Source organism: Antechinus flavipes, chromosome 3, assembly GCF_016432865.1.
Source record: "Antechinus flavipes isolate AdamAnt ecotype Samford, QLD, Australia chromosome 3, AdamAnt_v2, whole genome shotgun sequence".
Classification (NCBI taxonomy): domain Eukaryota; kingdom Metazoa; phylum Chordata; class Mammalia; order Dasyuromorphia; family Dasyuridae; genus Antechinus; species Antechinus flavipes.
In genome coordinates, this window is record NC_067400.1 from 465,381,184 (window position 1) to 465,391,715 (window position 10,532).

Sequence of the window (10,532 nt, forward strand, 5' to 3'; positions counted from 1 at the left end):
TTCCTGACTACAGATTCAGTGATCTAAGACTTCGTTTCCACCTAACTGCCTTAACCTCCCCAGCTGCCTATCGTATTCCTTGCGGAAAACGCTTTGAATACATCCTTTTCGATCACCACAACGTCCTGGTAAGGAAGGTACGACTGATACCTCCTTTTTTAAATCCCTATTTCTTATTACCTCTTATTCTTTTTATCTCTATTTTGTAGGTAAGAAAACTGAGATGAAAAGGTTGTTGGGGTGACTTGCAGGTATTAAGCGTCAAAGGCAGGATTCTCTTTCAGGTCTCTCAATCTCCAAGTCTCGGGCGGTAGCGTCTTCGGGCGGAACTCCTGGAGGGCGGAACTACAAGCATATGGGAACAAGCATTCGGAGGTAGAAGCGAGAATGAACAACTTGAGGGGTGGGGCTTCGCTTTTTCTCCCTATAGTCTCGGGCTTTGACTACAGTCGGGCAGTCTCGTCTCGCTTCGGCGGGACTCGGCTCTTATAACTCCTCCTCCCCTCTCCCCTTGTCGGAACTTCGCCATGGCTCAGAAGCCGCAGCTCCGCGGAATGACCAGCCTGCGCTTCAACCAGGACCAGAGTTGTTTTTGTTGTGCCATGGAGACAGGCGTCCGGATCTACAACGTGGAGCCGCTGATGGAGAAGGGTCACCTGGATCACGAGCAGGTGGGCAGCGTGGCGCTGGTGGAGATGCTCCACCGCTCCAATCTGCTGGCCATAGTGGGCGGCGGCGGCAGCCCCAAGTTCTCCGAGATCTCGGTGCTAGTGTGGGACGACGCCCGCGAGGGCCGAGATAGCCAGGACAAACTGGTGCTCGAGTTTACCTTCACCAAGCCCGCCCTGGCCGTGCGCATGCGGCACGACAAGATCGTCATCGTCCTGCGAAACCGCATCTACGTCTACTCTTTCCCCAACGACCCGCAGAAGCTATTCGAGTTCGACACCCGAGACAACCCCAAGGGCCTGTGCGACCTCTGCCCCAGCCTGGAAAAGCAATTGCTGGTGTTCCCGGGCCACAAGTGCGGCAGCCTCCAGCTCGTGGACCTGGCGAGCACCAAGCCCGGCACTTCGTCGGCACCCTTCACCATCAATGCGCACCAGAGCGAGGTGGCCTGCGTGTCCCTCAACCAGCCGGGCACCGTGGTGGCGTCCGCCTCGCAGAAAGGCACCCTCATCCGCCTCTTCGACACACAGACCAAGGAGAAGCTGGTGGAGCTGCGGCGCGGCACCGATCCGGCCACCCTCTACTGCATCAACTTCAGCCACGACTCCTCCTTCCTCTGCGCCTCCAGTGACAAGGGCACCGTCCATGTCTTCGCCCTGAAAGACACCAGACTCAACCGAAGATCCGCCCTGGCTCGAGTGGGCAAGGTGGGCCCCATGATCGGCCAGTACGTGGACTCGCAGTGGAGCTTGGCCAGCTTCACCGTCCCCGCCGAGTCCGCCTGCATCTGTGCTTTTGGCCGGAACACGTCCAAGAACGTCAACTCCGTCATTGCCATCTGCGTGGACGGTACCTTCCACAAGTACGTCTTCACCCCCGATGGGAACTGTAACCGGGAGGCCTTCGATGTGTACTTGGACATCTGCGACGACGATGACTTCTGAGAGACCCAGCCTCCCGCTCCTCCTCACCCCCCACCTCGCTGGGGGCCTTCTCGCTCATTCAGGTGAGGCAGGGTAGAATCATTCAACTTTAGGACTAGAAAGGATCTCAAAAATATAGCTCCCTCACTTTTTATGAAATAAGTCCCAATCACAATGCCTGGTACAAAGTAAGTGTTTAATAAATGCCTTGTCATTCTATCTACCTATCTATACATCTACTTAACTCTTTCTGTAACTTATATTTCTAGTGTCTTTATAACTCATCTCCACCTCTATATTTATATTTGTTTCTATTTCTCTCTCAGTCTTACAGTTCCTGTCACTATCTACCTTTCCATCTGGCTACCTGTCATTCCATCTATTACCATCTGGAAGATTTGGGGGGAAGTGTATAGAGGTAGATGGTAGAGGTTTTTGTCCTGTTGAAGAAACTGAGACTTAACTCCCTCCCCTGGGGAGAGAAGGAAATAAACCCATCAGTTAAGAAAAGAGATGTGAAGATGATTTTTCATATTTTAATTATAATTGGAAGTCTTTTCTTTCCTCTGGGAAAAATGTGAGGAAGAATTAAAAAATATGCAGAATGCAAATGAAAAATAACAGGGTCTCAGCTCTCCTGGTGTTTATAATCAGTCATTAGGGAAGGGATGGAGTAACAAACGGGTAAATATAACATGTCAAGGTGTTATATCTTTTTTCAAATCTCTCAAAACATTGTTTTTAACCTCATCATTGTACTCTCTAATATACCGTATCATTATTTCTTTATCTTTTCCTATGGATTGTAATCTCTTTGCAAGAGTTGATTTAATAAATATTTGTTTTATTTGCCTCTTTTAGTGTAAATTTATTCCCCGTAGCACTTAATAAGATACAGGCATTTGGCAGCAGAATAAAATTACTTAATTATTTGACAGGAACCTCATCAATGTAGGTATTCTCTTTATCACTTTATTTATAACTTTCCACACCTTCTGATCCTCTCTATATTTGATTTCCTTTATAATCCTATGTATAAACCTATAGTCTATAGGTTTCACTCTCCTGTCAAAGAGGCCTATAACTCTCCCTTCTCTCCCCCCCCCCAAGATTAAGAACCTAGCCATAAAATTTTAAAGGTTTTAGTTCAATTCATCAAATTGCATAAGTATGCACAGTGCCCAGGATGTTCATCTTTTTTCTCTCTTGCTCCATGACTGACACACTTCCTTTTTTGATCAGGTATTGCCTGGATGATATCCTTACACCACTTCTTACATGCAGGTAGGTCATTGTTGGAAATGGTGCTTTGGCCTACTTGTGCTCACCACGCACCTCTCCATTGCCTTTTAGTTGACCTGCAGTTTTGATTTGCCGGAGATTGTGATATTCCAGCATTCACAGCCATACCATACAGCATCGCCATGAAAACTAGTTTTTGAAAGCTGGGATTTTGTGTCAAGGAGCAGCTTGGTATCATTTAAAGGACTGGAATTTTTCAAGTGCAATGCAGCTTGCTCTCTTGCAGCTATTCAATTCTGAGCCTAACTTATTGACCAGTGAGCGGCATATCATAATCTGGACAATAGGACTTTTTGGTGCCTTTGTATTTTCTTGTACTCTTGTTTGAGTAATCATGGATCTCATTGAAGAAGCTTAATTGGGACTTGACACAATCAGTATGATATTATTCTAAAAGAGGAACATCTGGAGTACCTAATTCTAAGGCATTCCAGAAGCATCTACATGGACCCCAATCAGAATATCCTCCATGATGGTGGCAAACACCTTTAGGAAGCCTTCTGTTTTATGCTTTACTTCACATTAATAATCAGAGGGTTATTGAACAGTTATTTGTGTTTGCATTTAACAAATCAGATTTTGGATGATCTTTAACACATACATGAGAATCTTCTTGTGGGAGGGGACCTTTAAAGGTTGTGTTTTGCCTTTTTTTAATCAGCAAACAATAAATATAATGAGATCTTTTATCCTTTGTAAATTTCAGTTAATCATGTGACTAGAAATGTGAGTTTTTCTAAACATGAGAAAATAGTTACATAGGTTGGTAACTGTTCTCTTATTTACTTTATGGGGTATAATTTTACTGTCAGTGATTTCTTCTCTTTTTAATATCTTTGCCGTCTCCTGAAATAACTTGTAAAATTATCTCTCAATGCTTTCAAAATTGTAACATCTTCATCTTTGATCCAACCAGTCTTGATCTTACATTCCAGGGCTGCTTTCTCATATAGTTTTGAGAACTCAGGTATTAAGAGTCCAAAGTGGTGGTTCCACTGTCATTGGTGATAAAAATAGATAATTACAAAATTACTGACGGTATGTTCTGTTTTCTGTTATCTTCTGTCAGTTTCATCTGTCAATACTCTTAAGGCTATCCTCAATATCACTTATTTGGATCTGTTGCCAAACTTTTTACAAACTTGCCTCTAATGCTTTTTTGCCATTTTTATAAGGTGGTATTGGCCATAATCTTTTGAAGTTTTAATACTTTTTTCCATTTTATTAAAACCTTTTTTTTGTTGAGATTGTTTTTAAATCACTTTCATATACATTTACAAATATATCACTCCTTTTCTTTTATTCATCAAGTAATACCTTCCAATACAGGTTTTTAAAAGAAAAGCAATTCAGCAAAACCAATATTTCAATTGAATATGAAAGATATGTGATATTCTATACCTCCACAAAGAGCATTATTTTCTCAATTTTTCTTAGAACTAAACTCATTCATTGTAATTATACAGCAAAAAAAAAAAAAAAATCAATTCTGTACTCTTAGAGTCACCAATATTCCAGAAACAATTTTATTTAAAGTTAATCTTCATTTTAAAGACATTTCTGTTAAAGATTTCCAAAATGAGTTTTCTCATGTTCTGTAATATTTGATCAAAGCCAGTATAGGTAGCTTTTGAAGTATTGGTTCTCATACCATTTGGCTCTGGACCTTTTTGTACTCCTAAAAATTTTTGAGGACCACAGAGAACTTGTGTTTATTTGGGTTATATCTACCATTATTTGCCATATTAGAAATTAAAATTAATATATTTCATTCACTTAAACATTACATTTTAACATAATAAATAACAGCTTATGAGGTAATTTTTCCTTAAAAAAGGGAGAAGTGGTATTGCATTTTTTTTTAATGGTATTTGATATTTTCTTTAGTTTCTGGTTTAATGGAAGACTACTAGATTCTCATTTGCTTCTGCATTCCATCAATTGTAATTTTTTTTTTAGTTGAAGTATACAAAGAATTATGTTTGTTATACATTTGGTTGGAAAGGAGAGAAATATTTTAGTAGGCAAAGAACATTTTAGTTTTATTATGAAAAGTAGTTTTGACTTGAAAGGACTGTTAGGGACCCTCCCTTAGACCATACTGAGAACCTTTGGTTTAGAAGAACCCAGGAAAGAAAATCAAGATATTAATAATACAATTCTGAATTACCATTCTGAATATTTGAACAACTATATCTAATTTTCTTCCTAGAAGACTCCCAGAGGAATGTGTGGGTTTTTCCCACAGATGTATATGGAAAATCTCAACTAAATTAAAGATTTGATTGCTTTCCACTTAATGGAAATAGCTTTTCCTTATGAAATAGACCCCTTAAGGATCAGAAAGAGATTGCCTTTAAAGGGAATAATAACCTGGGCAGATGAAGTGCCCTTTGTTAAATTTTAGTCAATTCTCTTAATGAAAAAAATGTTCATATTTAAAATTTCACAATAATATGCTTCTACACCTTTTACATTGTTTCAATGTAAATGTGCTACTCTTAACACTGATTCCTATTCAGTTTGTTTAAACATTCAGCTAGTGTCCATTCACATTAGTCCTGGTTCTTTGTAACCACAAAAAAGTGCTGCTATGAATGTTTTTATTATATATTTTTGGTGGCTAAGTGACACAATTCAAAGAATTATAAAACTGGAGTCAAAAAGACCAGAATTCAGTTCCTATCACATACTCAGTTGCTGTGTGACTTTGAAGGAGTCACTTAAATCTCAATTTCCTCAACTGTAAAATAGGGATAATAGCACCTACTTCACAAAGGTTTTTGTGAGTATTAAATGATCTAATATTTATCAAATACTTAGCAGTAGGCACTACATAAATGCTATCCATTATTACATTTTTTTTTTTTCATATTCCTTTGGGTATATGATAAACATTGAGGTTGTCATGTAAAAACATGACTTTCTTTTCTTTTTTATAGCAATTAGATTCACAGCTTTACCAAAAGTGTATTGGTGTGCTAGTCTTTACATGGCCCCAGGGACTATTTCTATCATTTGTCATCTTTTATCAATTTCCTAGTTGTGAAGGAAAACTTCAGAGCTATTTTGATTTGTTTTGTCATTACCAGTAACTTGGCTATTAACAGTTTGCAATTATTTTGAGAAATATTTATGTATTAAGGTCCTTTGGTTTTGGTCCTTCACAGGACTTTAAAAATGCATTAGTTTTCACTCATATTCTTGGTTAACATGTTCTCTGCTTAGCAAAGTGATCAAGTAATTGGTTAAGAAACTTTCTAAAGGCCCTTGGCATCTATATTTTGAAGCCATTTTATGTTATTGAAACTTGTAAAAAAAAAAAAAAAAGAATGTTAATGTTAGTATCTCTGCCTTTTGCACATCCCATTTTGGGGACCTTTTCTCATCCTGAAGTTAATTGTGACTGGTATCTTTTTTTCCTTAGCAAGTAGATCTCCTGAAATCTACCCTGGGTTCAAAACACTCAAAGCTCATGAATCCCACCAGTGTTTCTTTTACAAACCAGCTTGGAAGCAATATTACTTCCAGAGTAAAAGCAAAAATAATTCTTAATTAGAATCGTGTGATAAGCGCAAGATGAAAGAGGTGTTTTCCAAATTTCTTCAGGTCCTAAACCTTTTTCAAAAAGAAAATGCACATCAGATTTTGAATACCTAATACCAGATTCACAAAATAAGAAACAACACACTGTAATGCCGGAGAAGCTGAGGCAGGAGAGAGATTAGAGAGTTTTAATATTTTATTAATGGGAGAGTAAGATTGACTGGACAGGACTCTCGTCTCAGATTATCCAGTCAGACAGAGATAAAGATATACTGGGACCAAGGAATTCATGTTGGTCCCATGGGCTGGAGGACTCCAGCATACAACTGACAGCCGCCATACTCCAGCAATGAATGGAAGAACCTCTAACCTTTAAGTACCTTTTTGGAGACAAAGAAGAGAAAAGGAGGGAAAGTTTTTATCAGGGAGGGGAAGCCATAAAACTCTAAAAAATCCGGAGACAAAGAAGTAAAGATATCGTGGGTTATCTTGGAATATTTTAAGGGATATTGTAAATCCATTAAAGAGTCAGGAGATCTACTCTTTTATCTTGCTAATTTATAAGCGATTGAGACAGAACAGTTAAGGAAACTGAGACAGGGAAACTGAGTCAGGACAGTTAAAGAGAACTGTGGCATAACAACACAAAGTTAAAACCTCATGAAATAAGATCAAAGACTCCTCACTCAATGAAATAATACCCCAAATTACTTTGTGCAGTCTCATAGAATTATGCTTTAGGGTCTGTGCCAGTAACTTCCTCCACTTTAGTGAATTGAACCTATATTTATCCCTCTAGAAGAGGCAGGTACTGATTCTGTCTACCTACATGTGCTACATAAAAGAAAAGAATAACTGGAAATAGAAATAGAGAAGGAAAGAGTAGCAAAGATGAGAAGGAAGACAAATGTTTGAAGGGACTGCTGGAAAATAAACGCAGTAATGCTTTGTTGGAGCTGTGAATAGGTATGGCCATTTTGGAAAGCAATTCAGAACTATGTATGTTCCGAATAATATAAATCTTGGAATATTATATTCATAGAGCAAAAGTTATGGGGTTGTTTCCAAGAATAAATTACTCGGCAAAGTTGAATATAATCATGAAAAGAAAAGCCATATGAATTGACTTTCAGGTATTTGTAGCAAAAAGGCCAGAACTCGATGAAAAATCTAATGAAAAAAATTCAAAAGAAATTAAAAAAGTCTTGGAACTAATTTATAATACTGCTGGGCCTGAAGTCAAGAAAACTGAGGGAGGGACCCTGAAACTGAAAACTCCTTCAAGGAGAAATTCTCCTTGAATCTACCTCGGTGAGACCCACCCCAAGGAATTAAGATAAAGTAATTTATCTTGGTGGGACTAGTTGAAGTATTCAGTTCCCAGATTTTCTACCCTTATTGTTGCCTCAAAACCACTCCCAGTAAGTGGTCTCATCTATCTAGTCCTGGGGCCAGTGACAGCAATGAGGGAATTTCATTCAATTGAAACTCTTGTCTTAGATTTCCTTATAAAAACAGATATTTTAAGCCCTCTCTTTGCAGAAGAGCTAATATACCATGCAAAGAAAACTTTCTGTTCCTGGCATAGCAAATTCTGCCGACTGGGATATTCTCTTTGAGTGTTACCCTCTCTTTATCCTTACCTATTTCCATAAGGAGACTTTATATCTATTGGGACTTTGCCACTAAGGAATTCAGCCTTTCTATTCATGCATAATAAAGGCTGACTTCCCAATGCCTATAATAAATCTCTTTTTATCAGTCCAACTTTTCCAGTTCGTAATACGAAGGATCTCTGCACTGCCAGAAAGCGGGGAGGGGGGAGTTTCCCTCAAACTTCCTACCCATGCACCAGATCTTTAGGGGATTTAGGGAGCCAAACCTCTTCATTTGGTTCCCTGAACCCCAACCTGCCACTAATCTCATCATTTAATTTCCTGACCACCAGGAACCCTTATCTCCTCATTTAGTTCCCTCAATCTAATCTCATCATTTGGTTCCCTCACCACCCTAAATCTAGATCTCATCAACTTGACTTCAAATTCCACCCCAACCCAAATGGTCTGGTATCCTCTTAAAGTGAGATAAACTGTCCTGTAGGAAGTCACAACCCCAGGCAAGATTTCACATTCAACTGAGAATTATCAAACTTCCCCTAGACTTATACAAAAAATGGGTCTTCAAAAAATGATTCTTTACAAAGAAAGATATGCCCACCTAGAGAATCCCTCTTGGTGTTTCTTTAATAATAAGCCTTTTTACCATAGCCTCTGAGTTTAGCGAATTCTTTCACTCAGAACTTGCATCTGGGAGAGAAGGAACCTCATTCATTCCTTGCCTCACCTCATCACTACCACCCAAAATTTTGAGAATCAAATGAGATATTTGTAAAGCACTTGGCACAGTAGGTACCTAATAAATACTTACTCTCATCTTTTCCCTCATTCTGAATACTGATACCTCTGTTAGGAAGTGAGTAATATTCATTGGTATTCTGGAGTCACGGTTGGTCATTATGTTTAGTTAAGTCTTTTTAAAGGTGTTTGTTTTTACAATATTGTTATTCATTTGAAAGTTGTTCTCCCAGTTATATTTACAGAATTAGAAAGGACAAAAAAAAAAAAAAAAAGAATGGGGTCATGGATGATTCAGACAACAAAGAGCAGTAGGCAGAGCAGCAGGCTGAAAGGAAATCGCTGCATAAGGGATAGGGAACTCTAAACTCAAGTAAGACAAGAATGGTACTCCCACAGTTAACTCTGGGCAAGCACCTAGATTTGCCCCCAAATACAGAGAAGACTGAAAATTCCCAACTTAAGATATCTGTGCAGCAACGGCAGGAGGAGTAAATGGAGAAAGCCTAAATGAAAACCCAGATGACAGAAAAATAAGCTAACCCAAAGATTCATACAAAAGACAAAATACTACAAGCAAGTGTTACTTGCTATGATAGGAAATGAACCAAATTTCCTGATTGAAAAGAAATCATGAAACAATTGCAAGAAATTCCAAAATGGCTCAAAAAGAAAATTTGGAAGAAAATATTGTGAATGAAATTGGGTTAGAAATCAGTGCTCACAACTGAAAATTGAAAATTGGAAGAAAAAAAAAAACAGCAGCATACAGAACTTAGGCGATAATGATGGATGATATGGAACATTGCACTATTAGGTTCAATTGATTTATTGCTTAATTTAGCAGAATGGTTTTTTTTCTCCTTTTTGTTACAAAACTGAATTGCTTCCATTTGAATTGGCTTAGGAAGATTCTGAAGATCATCTGACAGAATAAGATACAAGACACCCTACCGTCCTTTCTCGAGGATTAAACTGTCAAGCATTCCAACTCCACTACTGAGAATGCAACTCCATTGGGCTAGTCACATTGTTTATATGCCAAATGTACACTTGGCAAAAAGATTGTTTTATGGAGCAACACATAAGGCAAGCGCTTACAAGGTGAGCAGCACAAAAAAGTGATACAAGGAGACACTAATGATCTCTCTTAAGCACTTAAGAATTGATTATATGACATGGGAAATGCTGGCACAGGATGCCCAGTATGGCGTGTCCTCATCACAAAGATGCTTTTCTATGTGAGCAAAGAATTGAATCAGCTCAAGAGAAATTTAAGATGCACAAAGTTAGAGAAGCCACCCCAGATTATTCGTAGAGATATTTGTGGCAGAGCATTCCCAGTTTATATCTGATCAGCCACAATTGAACACACTGTAACTGTAATTCACCTCTAACATAGTGATGTCATTTTGGTTCTTTTCAAGAATAAAGGACAACACCACCAACCAGATCAGACCAGAGAAGATGTGATGGAGATTTTCACCAAAGTGTTAGAAGTTCTGAAAGGAAAATATTAAAGATGTAAAATGTAAAATAGAGAAACAGAAGACTTAAGACCATAAAAACATTAAGAGAACACATGAACTCTGTACAAGCTAGAGCAATTGTTCTTGGAAGTCTGGATGCACAGAGATGACTTAAGGTTCAGAAGTCTTCCAGAAGAACATAACAAAAAATCTTTAATGCCATATTACAGTAAATAATTTTTAGAAAGTATCTGAAACAATATAATAAA

At 38.5% G+C, this 10,532-nt stretch overlaps 1 protein-coding gene across 3 annotated transcripts; it reads left to right on the plus strand.

The window, feature by feature from the left end:
- Nucleotides 1-257: 257 nt before the first annotated feature.
- On the plus strand, nucleotides 258-4,133 carry WDR45 (WD repeat domain 45). 3 transcript variants are annotated; one of them, XM_051986593.1, is made up of 2 exons: nucleotides 258-1,675; nucleotides 2,835-4,133. In XM_051986593.1, the coding sequence occupies exon 1, from the start codon at nucleotides 528-530 to the stop codon at nucleotides 1,611-1,613; it is 1,086 nt and encodes a 361-aa protein (XP_051842553.1). In that variant the 5' UTR covers nucleotides 258-527; the 3' UTR covers nucleotides 1,614-1,675; nucleotides 2,835-4,133. The 3 variants fall into 3 exon arrangements, with proteins under 3 accessions (XP_051842553.1, XP_051842555.1, XP_051842554.1); XM_051986595.1 differs by lacking the exon at nucleotides 2,835-4,133 and adding an exon at nucleotides 1,919-2,447; XM_051986594.1 differs by having other exon boundaries at nucleotides 259-1,675; nucleotides 2,946-4,133.
- The last annotated feature ends 6,399 nt before the right edge of the window (nucleotides 4,134-10,532 follow it).